Source organism: Dipodomys ordii, unplaced genomic scaffold (assembly GCF_000151885.1).
Source record: "Dipodomys ordii isolate 6190 unplaced genomic scaffold, Dord_2.0 Scaffold227, whole genome shotgun sequence".
NCBI classification, from domain to species: domain Eukaryota; kingdom Metazoa; phylum Chordata; class Mammalia; order Rodentia; family Heteromyidae; genus Dipodomys; species Dipodomys ordii.
The window spans coordinates 1,098,724-1,115,491 of record NW_012267443.1 but is presented as its reverse complement, the minus strand read 5'-3'; the positions used below and the strand labels follow the sequence as shown (position 1 = coordinate 1,115,491).

At 38.8% G+C, this 16,768-nt stretch overlaps 1 protein-coding gene across 1 annotated transcript in view; it reads right to left on the bottom strand.

The window, feature by feature from the left end:
* Positions 1-10,770: 10,770 nt before the first annotated feature.
* The window catches only part of Slc25a13 (solute carrier family 25 (aspartate/glutamate carrier), member 13), a 150,599-nt gene continuing 144,601 nt past the window's right edge, over positions 10,771-16,768 (bottom strand). Inside the window, exons 16-18 of the mRNA XM_013035852.1 lie at positions 12,405-12,652; positions 12,214-12,304; positions 10,771-11,959 (exon numbers count right to left, since the gene is read on the bottom strand). Of these exons, the coding sequence (XP_012891306.1) occupies positions 11,773-11,959; positions 12,214-12,304; positions 12,405-12,652 (526 nt within the window). The 3' untranslated portion in view covers positions 10,771-11,772. The remainder of the gene's footprint in view (positions 11,960-12,213; positions 12,305-12,404; positions 12,653-16,768) is intronic.

Below are 16,768 nucleotides of genomic sequence, written 5' to 3'. Positions count from 1 at the left end.
TCTTCTTCTTCTTCTTCTTCTTCTTCTTCTTCTTCTTCTTCTTCTTCTTCTTCTTCTTCTTCTTCTTCTTTCTTCTCCTTCTCCTTCTCCTTCTCCTTCTCCTTCTCCTTCTTCTTCTTCTTCTTCTTCTTTTTCCTTCCTCTAGAAAAGTCTTATTCCAAAGAAATAGCCTAAACCCTCACAACCACCTACATTCCCTAAGTGGCTTGACCTTAATTTCCCCTTTGACCTTACATCCCAACACTCAAATCCACTCAAATTGTTCTGGTCTCCTTATTCTCTCTTTGACAGGCCAAGCACATCCAATCACAAGGCTTCTGCATTAATTGCCACAAGACCTCAGTATAAATATTCTGTCTGGAATGATTAGAGCTGTGAGTTTATATATCCTGATGCAGGTATTCCATCCTTTATTATAATTAAGGTCATCACTTTGACTGATTGATATTTTAATTAACTTTTTAATCTGTGAAAATAGCAAGCACTCTAAAGGCTTAAGGTCAATATAAAGATGGAAAAAAAAGTATAGTTTTAAACAGCAATAACAACAGTGAAACAATTTAAAAATGGAAGGTGAGCTAAAAAGCATCTGGGGTTCACCATCAGAAAGAACACCAAGAAAGGTTTTAATAATTGTACACTCATGTAAGCAACCACACAAAATAAGGTGAACGTTGTTGTTAGCCTAGAAAATCCTCTCCTGGCCCTTTGGAGCAGCTGCTGGTTTGATGGCCATCTACACAGGTTGTTTTTGCCTGGTTGGATGTTTCAATAATGAATTCTATTTGAAATTACCATAACCAGTGTATGTCTGAGTCAAGCAGAAAAGGCCAGATAAGTTAGGGAAATGAACCCCAAGATAAGTATTCAAATGTTTTTTTCCTTTCATGCAATTGTTTCTAACATATTTATAAGATGATTTCTTTTCTTTGTTGCTTTGTATGTCCCTCCCCCACGGTATAACCCCTGCTTTCACTGTATTTGATGTTGGTATAATTTGTGGAGGGGAAGGGAAAAAACAAATCGTTTAACTAGGGATACAGGTGGACCCATTGCAACAATAAGATGTCGAAAATGAACTTTACAACTTTGATGGGGACCGGGGATCGGGTAGGGTGGGGGGAGGGCGTAAATGAGAAGGGATGGGAAGGGGAAACAAAGGAGGAAGCAACAATGCTTGTTAAGAAATGTACTCGTTATCTTGCCCATGTAATTGTAACCCCTCTGTATGGTATTTTCACAACAAAAAATAAAATAAAATCAATACAGAATTTAAAAAAGAGAAATTACTGATGACCATTCTATTTTACAATTCTCCTGCAATTATTCATTCATTAGTTGGTGCATGTTAGACTTGTTTCCATTTTAGGACTTTTTGGCAAACATTTAAATGAATATTCATTTAAAGTTCTTTTCACAGTAGAATGTTTTCTTAAGTAAACATTACTGGATAGAATATCTTGTCATATTTTAAGGAAATTTAACATAGAAGCTTCAAAAGTGTTCTACAAAGGGGACTTTATCATTTTGTATTTCCAACAACAAAAGCATCAAAGTTCCAATTACCCTATAGCTTTGAGGGTATTTGTATTACTGATTGTCTTCATGTTAGCAATTTGGTATGAAGTGATTTGTGGTGATGACTTTAGTTTGTACATTCTTGATGGCTGCTTTGTGTGTGTGTGTGTGTGTGTGTGTGTGTGTGTGCGTGCGCGCACGCATGCATATACATGTACTATTGTGCTACCAAGTAATAAATTTTGTTATTTAGAGATTCCATTATAGATTGTTTTTCTTTTATTATTAATTTGTAACAAGTCATTATACATTCTGGATATCATTCTTAAATGTTGACAGAACTCATTTCTAAAGCCATCTAATTTTTATTTTTTTTGGGGGGGTCTGGTCGTGGGGCCTGAACTCTGGGCCTGGGCGCTGTCCCTCAGCTCTTCAGCTCAAGGCTAGCGCTCTACTACTTGAGCCACAGCACCACTTTCGGCTTTTTTCTTTGTTTTATGAAGCTTTATCTGTAAGATTTTTAGTAACAAACACATTTATTTAATAGAAATAGTCTATGCAGCTTTTCTATTTTGTTTTGGTTACATTTTGGTAACTTGTCTTTCTCAAGAATTATTAACATATAATTTCCCATATTATCTTTTTTACCTTTTATATATAATCTTAGTGATGTGTGTTTTAATTCCCAGTGTTGTGTTATATTTAACAATCAACTTTATTAATCTGTTGAAAGAAATGTCTTAGAGCATCAGATTTTCTCCATTGTCAATTTTCAATTCTTCCAACTTTTGGATAAATTTTTTTTCTTACTTCTTGAAATAGAATCTTAGATTATTGTTTGTAAACTTTTTTTCTTTTTTTTTGAACTATATAGACTTTTATTCACTTGATTTCCCTTAAGTAAATTAAAATAACTGGCTGTTGAGAGGGCACATCTGGATATTTCTATCGGTCCCATAGAGATAATCTGTTACATTTTAGGACATGGTAGATTATATTTGCTGTTTCCCCAAATGGACTTTACAAAAGCCATCTGTGGCCCCAAAGATGTTTCTGGAGCTCTCATCATGTGTGACTAAATAGGCCTCAGTGAATTAAGCTGAGAAAGCTGCAAAACAAAGCAGATCACTTCAGTTATGGAATATTAAGAGAATAAAAGTAGCTTTATACCACTGGATCTTTAGTGAGAAGATAGAATAAAAAGAAGAGAAAAATATTGGAGGATGCAATATAAACCAATTGAAACGTATCCAACAGATAATCTGGCTCTGAAGTGGCTATTTACTAGTGTGGTCATAGACCATCGCGTCCAGAAGGAAACTTTTTTTTTCCAATATAGGCTGTTTAAAGTTACAGCAATCCTTCTTAATATTACTTTTACTATGACCCACAAATTTTAATGTTATTTTCATTATCATTTTGTTAAAATAAGTCCTAATTATTGTTATGATTTACCATTTTCCTTAGATTTTTTAAAGCTTTATTAGAAAGGTTTATTTCTACTATGCAACTACTACCTGATAAGAAAACATACAGAATAAGAAATACCCTGAATTTTATATCCTTTAAATTTTTCTTAAGCTTTCTAAAAGTACCATTAGTACTTTAAAAAAGCGAATTCTCAAAGCCCATTTCATCTCTGATAAGTGAAGGCTGAATGGGTTACACGTGTAGAGGAATTTGCCCCCCCCCCCAAGTGAGCTTTTCAAATGTTTTCTAATAGATCCAGGGAGGCCTGGTTTGTCTTAGAATAATTCTCTTCACAAATTCTCTTGTGATGGCGGTGTTGGGACCCTGGCCTCCAGCTTCTATTTTCCCTTCTATCTATGGCTGTAATTTTCTGTCTTGATCATTCTCTCCTTTGTTTCCATCTAGCTTTATAATACACATATGATGCTGTGAACAGAAAATAAATTATTTATACAATCAAAAAATATGAATTCTCCAAATGCTTGATACATGGTTCTATAAATTTTCTCTATAATTGATCAGTTATAGAGAAGACAAAGTCAGCATACACAACTATGGTAGTGGCTATGTCTCTTTAATCCTTTTGTTCCCGCTATTCTTTATTTTCTGTATTTTGAAATGTTACTAGATACGTAAGTATTTAGGCTAATACATTTTCATCAATTGACCCTTTAAAATTATATTTTCCTTTAGTATCCTTTTATTTCAGCCTGAAGAATTCTCTAGAGGGAATTATTATAAGACATTTGTTATACAGCAATATGCTAACCAGAAATTTTATACTTTGGCTCATCTGAGAATGTTATTTCCCCATCTTTGAAAAATAATTTTATCAGAAATGGACTCTTTCTTTCAGCACATGAAATATCTCATAACACTGCCTCTGGCCTCCATAGTTTCAGATGAGCAATCAGCTATTTAACTTTCCTGAGAATTCCTAGTGTATGATGGGCATGCTTTCCTATCACTGCTTGCTCTCAGTGGCCTTGTTTGTGGCTTCATTAATGGTGATTTGGGGTCTATTTCTATTGTTTTTTTTTTCATTTTGTTATGGTATGTATTCTTCATCTTTTTATGATTAGGTACGTTTTAGGCTCAGGACATTGTGAATTTTACCTTGTAATTGTGATTTTGTTGTATACTTTTAATAGTATTACATTTTAAGAGATAAGATCCAGTTGGTACCTTGTGAAATTTACCTTTAAGCTTTTTAAAGGTGTGTGAAGCCTTTATTAAAGACTAATTTATCTCTATTCATAATATGACAGTCTTCTGAGGATTCTATGCCATGTTCTGTATATTCTGAGGACTTTCCTCTCTGTCTCATTAGAAGACAAATTCTTTCCTCCGGGCAGCTGCAGAAATTCCCCTTTTCCTTTGGATGATTTTCTTTTTGATAGTTTCTTGTTATATCTCTTAGGCCCATGACCTCTCATTTGTAACTTTGTCTTACAAATTCTGGATACCTTAGTCATCCTCATCTCTGCCTCTTCAATTAAGGAAGACTGCTGTGGCCATGTTTGAGTTCTCCTTCCCAGCAGTAGATGGAAACCACCTTCAGGAAGCAAGATGATTCAACAGTAGGTTTCACCTTGTTTGTTTCCTTTCCCCCCAAACTCACCATTCTATCTGCCTATATTTGATGCTTCAAATACATTGTTACCACATAATAGTTTTCTATACTATTCTATCATAACCAGAAGTAGAAATTACCCCCGTTATAATTTTAAAGACAGAAACAAACAAATAAAACAAGAAATTAGGGTTCAATGTCTATTATAGAGACCAGCACATTTATTTAATATTTACAGTGAACCACTGACAATTCATTTTTAATTGCTTTAATTAAATTTTAAACTATTAAACAAAAGACAGCAGCTAAACAAGTTTAACTTATGCCAAATGTCACTATTATCTTAATTTTTAATAACTTAGCCAGATACATGTGTGGTTAGAAGGCTTAGTTACTTAATCAAGTCAAGACAGTTTCTAAATTGGGTGAACTTCATGTATCAAAAAGAGACAGGAGTGATGTATTCACTCACACAGGCAAACTAAAGAAAAAGACAATGTCACAAACTGCAGTGGTGAAAGGGTAACTTAGAGTTTCCTCCTCAGGAAGAATGAGATACAAACATTGGAGAAGGGGCAGACACAATTTGGGATTAAAAAATGTGCAGAATTTCTACTTTCATAGCAATTAAATTCAATGCATATTAGCTTAGATTTCTATGTTTGGGAGAAAAAAGTTTGTCTGTTTTGATTTTCCTCATTTTGTTTTCATTTTTTCTTTTTTTTTGTCAGTCATGTGGCTTGAACTCTGGGCCTGAGCTCTGTCCCTCTGCTCTTCAGCTCAAGGCTAGCGCTCTACCACTTGGGCTATAGCACCACTTCTGGTTTTCTGGTGGTTTATTGGAGATGAGAGTTTCACTTTCTTGCGGGGGCTGACTTTGAACCACGTTCCTAAGATCTCAGCCTTCTGAATAGCTAGGATTACAGGCATGAGCCACCATCGCCCGGCTTGTTTTTCACTTTTTCTGACATTGCTCTGAGTGAAGATCTTTTTTTTAATACTGTAGCTAGCCCAGATGAGTTTATCATGAAACACAGCTTCTTACAGAGCTACCATTTGTCAGACTGATAAGCATATCACTACATGTACGTTTTAGAATTCTGCACTCAGAAATACACCACCCTTTTAAGAATAGAATGAGAACATGACATTTTAAAACATGAGTTAAAAATTTTTTCCTTGGAAAGAAAGTGTTGCAAACTTTTATTATGAGATCCACAGTAATCTCATTTTGTAAGAATGAAATGGTAGGTATGCCCTTCTTAACTTTATAGTAGCAGAAAACTTGTTGGGAATATAATAAGTCTTCTACCATTACTGGAAACCAAGATTTCACGTTCAAAAGTAACCCCTGAAAATTCCATATTCTGTAAACTGTTTCCATTCTCTCCAGACACACTTTGAGGCCAACTATCTATAGATATTTACTTTTCACTTGGTGTTCCATTATTTCCAACTCTTGTTGAAGAATGGCATTTTCTAATTATAGTAGAGATTCCTAAGATGATCCAATTCAGTTTGCATCATATCAGGTTGCAATGTAACAGTTTGTAAATTTACCTCTGGTTTTTCCACATTACCTTCCAATTCTATACCCATGGGGCAAATGCTTCAAGTTTACCTTAATCCTCTCTTTACTGACTTTAAAAGGCTGTAAAATAGTTTAAGAGGGACCTCAAAAGGCATGTCAAGATTCACCTGGTCCTCAGGCCCTAGAATACTTTGCAGTAGTGATTATACTTACAATGATTAAAAAAAAAAATCAGAGACCACTGTTGCCTCCTAGATTTGGCTAAGGATGATACATCTGATTCTGAGAACCACAGGAAATATTCCTTACAGATCATGTGTTCAATGCTTGGTCACTGGCTGGTGAAACAATTTTGGTAGCAATTCTGGAAACTTTAGGCTTTGAATGCTATTCCTGGTCCCAAATTCTTCTCTATCCTGTTGGCCATGAGGTGAATAGCTCCCTACCATTACATTCTGCCTCACCCTGGGCCCAGACACATGGAGTTGTGTCTGAAACAGTGACCAAACGAAATCCTTCCTCCTTAAAGCTATGCCAGGTATTTTGTCACAGCAACGCAAAAGTAACGAACACATCTCTTAATATAGAGTCATACTTGATAGGGGAGGGAGGGCAGGCTGCCATGATACTGGATTCAAATTTCAACTCCATCAATGGCTAGTTGAAAGACTGCAGGCAAGAATGCCAAATCAATTCTTGTTTGTGTTGTTTCACTTTTAACATGGCAGAAAGCATCAGACCTACTGCAATTGTGGGGAGGATTAAATGAGATCATGCCCGTCATGCTGGCAATGACAAATAGGAGGTGAGATAGTTCCTTATTGAGTCTTTACAGGAAAACAAGCTCAAGTGGGGGCAAGATTCACCTGTTTGGAAGCAACTCAGGCAGAGAAAAGAGCTGGAAAGAATAGTTCAGGTTGGTGGGAGGAGAATGATGGGAGATAAAGGATTTTTCTGTTTTCATGTTGTGTGTGTATGCGCATGAGTGCATGTGCGCATGTGCATGTGCTCATGCTTGCTTCAACCTGCTATGCTGGCATTCTACCACTTGAACCACGTGTCTGGCCCTGCTTTTTTCTGATTATTTTGGATATAGGAAACTTTCTTTGCTGAGGTAGGCCAGTTGAACGTTTTAGTTTTTGGCCTCTTGAGGAGCTAAAATTAAGAGGTATGAAATGGCGGGCCCTGCCTTCATGTTTTTAGCATCTTTTTTCATCATGATGTGTTTTGTTTTCTCCCGTCTTCTTGTAGAAGTTTGTTGTGAGAGCTTTGCTGACAAAGCATCCTTGGAAGGTTGAGAGTTCTAGTAGGCGCCAGAGCCATGGTGGCCAGACCAGTGTGCTTGTGGTGTGTCTGTGACCCAGAAGAAGTGAGCCTCTGACAAGCACAATTACTGTGTCTTCTTAATTTTCCTCCTAAAGTTATTTGAGGGGACTGTGGTTTTTGCCTTGAGCAAAACCCCCTTAACAGCCGGGAATCTCAAAGCAAACATTATTTTATTGGACTACCCCGGCAGATGAAAGCAGAGTGTTCCATATGGACTCTTTTTGAGTCAATTAATGCATTAGCAAAAAAACAAACCCCTTCTGAAAGAGTGTTGTTGTCATCCTCAGTAGTTTCTTAAAGAATGAGCTATAAACACAGAGTTCTATATAATCTATATGTTTAGAAAAACCACTCATGATATATCTCCCAAAGGAATACTCACATTAAACGATGTAGGTTATTTTTAGGCTCTATTTTTGATAATGATTAGAGAATTTAAATTTATTTTAGAATTTACATGTCAGCTCCTTTCTGAAAGTAATCAAACCCATTTCAAATAACTATAGTTGTTTTACTCTTTAGTAAAAGACACAGTTATGATTTCTAAAGTGATCCATACATAAGACTATGTTCTTGTTTTAACTCTAGCAGCAGGAAAGGGTTATAAAGGAAAATTGGGGGAAAACACATTTCCAAAACATTCATCCATTTGTTAGGTCATCCTTCAAAATAACAAGAGCCCAATAAGTGAACTGAACCCCCTTCCCCTTATCATTTGGGGGCCCCATTCTCGATGCAGGATCAAGCCTGCCACTGTTGAAAAACAGAGGTCACTTTGCTGGTGGATGACTCTGAGAGAGTTGTGTTAACAACTATGGTCGTCCTAACACTAATTACAGAACACTTTGGGGCAGGACTTTTTTCCAAAGGTAAAAACAAAAGGCACATACCCCTTTGCGGGAAGTACCATTTGTAGAAACATTTCACTGCTCTGCCCAAGAAACATGTCGTTTAGAAATCTTTGGAAAAATCCACATCCTGAAAGCATTTGATTACCCTGAATTTAAAATGGGATTTTGCTCAGTGGCAAGGATACAAATTCACCCACAAGTATGGCTTCTGTGGTGCAAAGGCACACAAAGACTTTGAAGGAGAGTTTATCTAGATTGATAAATGGAACTCCGAGTCAGGGTTCAAATTCCATCACTGAAGATCTTCCTCTACCTGAAGGAGGAGTCCAGTGGCTTGCATTCTGAATACCCAGTCAGAGGAGGTTACACATTCTTTCAAGCACAATTTGTTCCCATTTTTATTCCCCGCTCACTGGTTATGTGCTGTTAAACATTTCCAGAACACTGTCAAAACGTAAGCATCCCAAGGTTTACATAAGCCACACCATTAAATAACATATAGGCACAAAATTTTAAACATTGTTTTCCAGCAATGGTAAATATTTTAGCTAAGTAAAAACTGAAGCTTGAAATGCAATAAGCATTGAAATGACTTTTCTGTGCCAGAATTCTTACTTTCCCCTGTGCGACCCTGGCAGCTGGGATTAAGGCGACCCCAGGGAACTCAGCAAATGGCTGTGGGTTATGAGGTGCAGCGGGGGCTTGGCGACAGTGTGCCACCCAGCCTCAAGAAACCCAGCCACAACTGGAACCCAAGAATCAGTGTGTTCACTTTGTGGTCAGCTTCACATTTTTTCCCCTCCTTGAAAGATGAAAAAAAAAAAGCTGCTACAAAAGTCAGGCCTGTCTCCACCCCCTCCTCCCCCTCAAGTAATCATGAGGTGGACCAAGGGCAGAGCTGAAAGACTCCAGGGCTGGCAGAGCCCCCCCCCCCCCATCAAGGAGGCACATAAGCATGCAGGAGCAACATGCCTCCAGTTCCTCAACTTCACGGAGGGACATGACCCAGGCACTGACAGCTGCTGCACCACTGCCTACATGATGTGCTGTCACTTCAGGGAGAAGGGAAACCCAGAACAAATTTCACATGGTTTCCACCACATGGTGATTGCAGTCCTATTCAAGGCCTGTCACAGGCACACCACCCACGGAGCAGAACTCAGGGAAATTAGGCCTCCTTCAGTCCCTCCTGTCACTGCCTCTCCCTAAACAGAATTGAGCCAAGGTTTTCTTGTTTGTTTGTTAAGAAACACAAGCCATGTGGCCCTATCTCCACTGGCTTTCTGGGGCCTCTGGTTTCTTGTTTATTAGGGAGTATCACCCTGAGCTCTGGGTAAGTCTAAGCAAAGCCAAGATGCTCCCCCATCAAATCCAACAGCTCGTAAAGCAGCAGTCAGAGCAGGGCACCCTTATGACATCTGGGTCAGTGTTTCTGCCATGAAAATATGATCTTGTATAAAATGTTGAGCTAGTAAAGCGAAGAAATACAGACTCTACACTCAATGACTCTACACTCAAAAAGACCAAAGGTAGATGCTATGTCATCATAATACCATCCACATTTCTGAGACATACCTATCTGGAGATTTGTGAATGGTTTTTGAGATTATATATATTTATCATTTATCATATGGTGGGAGTAAGGAGGAAGTCAACCATTAATTTTGCCAGAAAGAGATGGCACTGGTGGCTTACACCTTTAATCCTAGCTGCTCAGGAGGCTAAGATCTGAGGATCGTGGTCCAAAGCCAACGGGGGTGGGAAAGTTCGTAAAACTCATCTCCAATTTACCACTGAAAAATGGGATGGGAAGTGGAGCTGTGGCTCAACGTGGTAGAACACTAGCCTTGACCAAAAACCTCAGGGATAGTGCCCAGGCCCAGTGCCCAAGCCCCATGACTGACCAGGGGGGGTGGGGAGGGAAGGAGGAAGGGAGGGAAGGAGGGAGAGAGGGAAGGAGGGAGGAAGGGAGGAAGAGAGAAATAGAGAAAGGGAGAGAGAGAGAGAGAGGAAGGGAGGAAGGGAGAGAGGGAGAGAGAGAGGGAGGGAGAGAGAGAGAGAGAGGAAGGGAGGGAGGGAGGGAGAGTGAGCGAGGGAGAGGGAGAGGGAGAGGGAGGGAGAGTTGGAATTAGATACCTGTCCCATTTCTGGTGAAGATAACACTTGAACACAAGCAAACTCAACTGGTGGAAGATTTATAGATGGTATTGACTCCAACCCTATAACTTAGTGATACCTTTTTATACTAGTTTTCATGTCCAACACGTACTGAAAATTTCTATGATGTTAATCATCATGTTCATAGTGCTAGAGATGGCTAGAATAAGTGTTCACTCACTATTGCTTTGCTTATCTAGGTTCAAATGTAGTTTCTAATTATTCTGAACCATAAAATGAAGGTTATATAATACTGCGAATGATCACACCAATATGAATACAATCTCCCCCAAATCCTGACATGCAGAATGCTCAATTTATGACAACTGAATAGCAGGAAACAATTCAATAGCTTGAAAAATAGTTTATTTCCACTTTCAAAATACATGAGCCTCTGACTATTATGCAAGGCACCACAGATTAAATAAAACCTTAGAGTTTATTTGTCTTACATGATTCAAGACAAAGTGGATCTTAAAAGCAAATGGGTGCCAATTACGGAGGTGGTGTCAGGAGAGGAGTAGGGCCAGTAGGGGCAATAGGGTTCCTGTATTTTTTTTTACAGTGTTTATTGAGATTGGCAGTAATCGGTACATGTGCAACATAACAGTAGTTATCAAAAATTAGAACATCTAAGAGAGAGACTGTGTCTCAGCTTCTCTGTCTACATAATAAAAATGCCAAAAGCACTTCCTCACACTGCAAGAACTTTTCCCTCGTAGTCTTGATACCAGTAACGGAATACGATTACTAAACATCTCCAATGTGGTTTGCATTACAAAGAAACATGTTTCACATAAAAGCCTCATAATATAATCCAGAGACAAAAATTTCTGTATGTTTAAAATGTGAATCCAGGCTGGCTATTCCTGATATCTCTGAGTGTGTGTGTGTGTATGTGTGTGTGTTCCTTTCAATGCTTTTCATTTTTATAAATATGGACCCAGTTTCCTAGCAGTTTTAACACATACAGAACATTCTACCCTCTCGACTACCCTTTGGTAGTCTCTTTGGGATTGTAATTCTAGTCCAAGAAGGGGAGCCCTAATTTCTAATGAGCCTTGTCCCTTCCCTGAAATTATATTAGTATTGACCAAATCTCCCAGCACATGAAAGATATAAACATAGACCCATGGGAAGAGGTCCAAAGAATAATTAAGAATAATTCCATAATGATCTAGTTAAGAAAACACATAGGGAATAAATGATTTCACTTTATAAAAAGCTTTGACCTGAATTTTAGCAGGAAATAGAAAGGAAAAGTGTGAAGCTTTGCTTCAGCACAGGTTGGGTACTTCTTCCTGCAGTACCAACACTACTGGAGACTGCATCCTACAGCAGTCTGCCTAGGGGTCTCCACTGGTCACTTCTGAGGTAGACGTGGATGGCTTGAAGAGAGGTAGGTAGAGTCCAAACTTGCTTTCAATCCCAGCGAATGTTGCAACTGCCAGTCTGTAACCCCCAACGTGATCAGGACTTGGGGCAGGTAGTGTGATCCTGGATTTGGGAACGGGCTCAGATCCCATGGGTTTTCTAAGAATAGAGAGCAAATCAAGTAAGAATCTGTGGGTTCCTAAACTTGGTATAAAATAACATTTAAAACCTGTTAAAATATTTAAGGTAAAGGAGCTGTATGTCAGCAGTATGCTCTGAAATAATCTTGTAAACATTTTCCTTCCTAAGTCTTTTCTGTTTCCCCATAGGGTCTACACTAATGTTCTTGCCGCAAAGAGAGCCGAGTGTCAGAAACAGCTGAAACTTAGCAGCAGATTTCACAAGATACTTACACTCCTCCAAAATCAATGTAGAACCATTGCTGTAGCAGTTCATAAGTCAGCAAAGTGACACCAAACTGCGGTGAAGATCGGAATACACGAGCTTTGAAAACAAAGGGGGAATTATGGATATCATTAGATTTTTCTTTTTTTTAAATTTACCTGATACCAAAGGGCTAGTTAAGAACTGATTATTTCCATACCACCAGCTCCTTTCCACAAAGCTTTTTGACCCTCTTCCCGTAGTATCTTTCTGAAGCAGTCTATCACTCCGCTGTAAGTGGTTTGGCCAGCCCGAGCAGCCACCTGTAATCTAGTCTTGATAACATCAGCAGGGGTCACTAAAGATGCTGCAGGCATACCTGTAGGAGAGAGACAGCACCATCTCAGTCTGGTCACATTCTCACTATATAAAAATAACTGTGCTTTGAACTGCTGGCCGTGGAAAGAAAGTTAAGAAGCCAGCACAATAAAAGGCCTATTTTGCTGTCCTCTCTGGGAAGCTCAGATATGACAGCTTCTGCCCCCCACCCTTTCCCCTGCTCCCTCTATCCACAGCCATCATTTGTTCTGTTTCTATTCTTAAATACCTAAGTAATTTTAAGCAACTATTCACCAGGAACACTACTTCAAGTGGTTGGGAACAAATGGGGAAAGTGGTTTTTCAAAAATGTTTTTTGCTTTCCTGTTGAAATCAGAACCTCACGAAGTTATTAGGTCTGATTTTTTAGAGGTGAAACTTATTATGTGTTTCCTCTTCATGGTTTTCTGGCTGCTGGCAGTCACGGGAGGTGCCTTCTCTCGTACATTCACCCACTTATCCTCCAAACCTAGCCTCTCTGTTACACCAGAAATACTGTTCTGATAGCTAAGCAAACACTGTGTGTGTGCGCACGCACACACATATAATATTTTAGGTTTACTTTCTCCAAAGACTGATGTCTCTAGAAAAACATTTGACAGAGGCTTAAAATTTACACTGGCTGATAATCAATGAAAAAGAATCAGCAACAATAATCCCTCCCAAAATTGCCAATGGGTAATTTTTTTCTACAGTCATTTTTACCCAAAATGGGGCAACCATGTTTAGATTTTTTAAAAGTGAGACTATACTCAGAAGACACTGTCTCTTACGGTTTTATTACTTTTCCATTATGAATCTATTCCAAACCAAAATGGTCAAATGCAGATGCATAAATCTCCCTTGCTTTTTTTAAGGCTTAATAATTCTGTAAGACTTTCTGTCCAAACCAGCATGGTCTGGCTCACAACTACATCTCATCCTTCTAACAGACAGCTTAAAAGTTACAGTGTGAGTGTGAGCATGCGTGAATCTACATTCTACATGCTTGTTTTTACATTACTAAAACAATCTCTTTTCTCCCATCTTTACTCAGCTCCTCAAACACTAATTTTAAGTAACAGTTGTTATAAAATGCTCTACAATTTTGCATGTGAAAAAGCTCACTTTATATTCAATACTTCACTGGGTAAGTCACACTGAGTTTCCTATTAGCTTGGAGGCATTATTTTAACTTGGAGCCAAGAATTTATTCTCCGACATAATGGAAGGAAACACGAAAAATGCTTAGAAACCCACTGTGTTCACACCACCGATTTTGTTTCGCTTCCTGGTTTAAAAAGAGTTTAGCAGGCAGTCAGCTTTCCACATGCAATACAATCCTTCACACAATGGTGGGCAGGCATGTCTAAGTGTAACTGGGAAACACATCTGAGCAAGAAAGTGGATAAAGAGCTGCCTTTCCACTGTGGTACTTTTGATAAACAGTCCTTATCCAGTAGAGAGAGCAGTGTTGGTGAAGGGGCAGCAGGGAGACCAGATACTACTACTGGGACAGAAATGGTGTGCAGAATGTATAGAGTAGTTGTCTGACAAAAAGGTTTAGTGTTGTGAAGGATGTTGGAATATGACAACCTGAATACAACACACATCATTCTCTGCTTCCATGACTCCTAGGGGCCTAGGAGCAATTGTGAACATCTCTGTAGAGAAGACATTTCTGATATAGGGATTTGCTAAATGAATCTGGAGACCTGCAGGAGGCAGCTTCAAAGCAAGGCTGGCAGAGTGGCAGATACTAGAAAAAGCTTGCTAACCAGAGCTGCTGATACCAGGCTAGAGTTGACTAAGTCCCTAAGTCAATCTGCCTGGTTTTCCCAGATTCCAAGGGCTAAGGGTACATTCATGAAGTGGCCTCAGTTTTGTCTGCTCCCACAGCATGTGGAAATAAAGAGGAGGATGACTAGAAGACAGGAAGAGCACTAGTAGCCTGCTTATTAGGAAGGGCTGAGACTAAGGTGCATCCTTGGTGGCCACCCACTACAGCTGTGACAGGAACAATTCAAGGGGCACCTCAGACAATAAAAACCATAGTGTATCTTCAAGGGGTCAGCAATTGGGAGGACAGAGTACCATTCACAATGGAAAGAAAATGTGACTGCAAAAATCAAGCTTTGGGTCTGGATTCTTTTTGTAAGTATTCATAAGGAATGTGATTTTTCTCTACTTACAGTTTAAAAGTTAGTATATCATTCTTTTAGGAGAAAGCTAGTTTTCCGAATCTCCTCTGTGTCCTTATTTATGTCAGTTTCTAAGTAAGGGCAGTGGGCTGAAGTTCCCATAGGAAGGAGAAAAATTTCATGTTCTCTTCAACCTTTGAAACTGAGAACTTTTAATATACCAACCATCATCAGAGGTTGACAAAGAATTTTATCACTATTCATAAAAGCCTCTGTGCCACTGAATGCTATTTTATTTTGTTTTGTTTTTATGTGCTGGTACTGGGGCATGAACTCAGGACTTGCGGGCTTCCCTTAGCTTTTTCACTCAAGACTGGTACTTTACCTCTTTAGTAACACTACCACTTGTAGCTTTTTGTCTTGTTGCTATTGTTGGTCATGGGGCTTGAACTCTGGGCCTGGATGCTGTCCCTGAGCTCTTCAGCTCAAGGTGAGCTAGCTCTACCACTTGAGCTACAATGCCATTTCTAGGTTTCTGGTGGTTAATTGGAGGTAAGAGTCTTACCGACTTTCCTGCCCAGGCTGGCTTCAAACCATGACCTCAGATCTCATCCTCCCGATAGCTAGGATTACAGGCATGAACCACCAGTGCCTGGCTCTGTATGTTATTTTAATCTCTAAATTCTTCTTGGTCTGACATGAATATTCCTATGCTCATGGCATGCATCTTTAAATCTACTTGCTTTCATTTTATGTCATGATTTCCCCACATTTCATAAGATTTCCTCTCAAAAACTATCTACTGCATTGGTTTACAGAGGCATTGAATCCATTCATACTTACTGTGGCTATAGTTTTATTTCCAAACTTTTCCATTTTCTCAGCTACTACTTATTTCTCTTTTGACTTATCTCCCTTTTCAAAGACATACCTGTTTAAATAGTTCATGCATAGGTAGTACAAGTATCATTACAAAGTGTACAATTCGTCAGCATTGGTACTTTCCTCCAGCAAAGTAAATTAAAGTACTTCTGTCCTCTCTCTTCTTTATCTGTCTCCCAATAACCCTCCTTGTATAGTAAATGCATATAATTTAGACCTCTTCACAAATTTAATTTTTATTGACTCTGTTTCAAGTACCCCACATTGTTCTTAAATCCATTTCTTACTTTGCTGCAGAGAATATCAGTGAAGCAATCTGTGGGTCTCTGCATGTGAGAAACTAAGCTTTGCTTCACTCCTGAACGCTGCTGTGCCTGGGAACATAATCACAGTTCCAGACATTGGTGGTGGAGGGTATCTTACATTGCAGATGAGGAAAGGCCTATCTTCCTTACTAACTTGTCTTCTCTGCTTCTCACCTTATTCTTCCTCCCCGGGGCACTCCTATTAAGTAGAGGTTAGACTTCCTGCATTAATCTTTTTCCATCTCTGTATTTTTGTACCACATTCTAGAGGTTTTTTGTTTTTTTTTTTTCCAGACGTCTAACTTAGGTTTTTCTTTTTAGACAGCCTTGCTATGTAGCCTAGGCTGTCCTTTAACTTAAGATCTTCCTGTCTCAGTCTCCTAAATGCTCGGAGGGCTAGACAAATGTGCCACTGTGCAAGGCCTACCATGGTCTTTGATCATAACCCCTGTATCATTCAGAATCATTTCTGGATTCTTAATTTTGGCAATCTTTTCATTAATTAAAAAAATACCCTACCTTATTCCTTTCAAATCTCTTCGAGGATCTTAATTACAGCTCTTTAAAGGTCTCTTTTGTTTCCTGAATTGTTGATTTCCTGTGCAATTCTTCAGTTTACTAAACTTGCTGCTCTTTCCTATCTGCAGACCTCCAACTCTCTACTGATATTCAAGTTCAAAGGGAAGGCAGATTTGTAAATAGCATGTGGCTGAGGATGGCCTGTACCATAATCCAGGTCTGCCTTCTCTATAGGTTTTTCTCTTGAATAAGATAGTCACCAAAATGGGCAGGTCAGCAGAACAGAAACCTTCCAAATGGTTCTTATGAGGAAAGTATTACTCTGTAGGAAGGATTTATGTTCTTCTACTCTGAGAAAGAGTTAATACTTTATTTTTTTT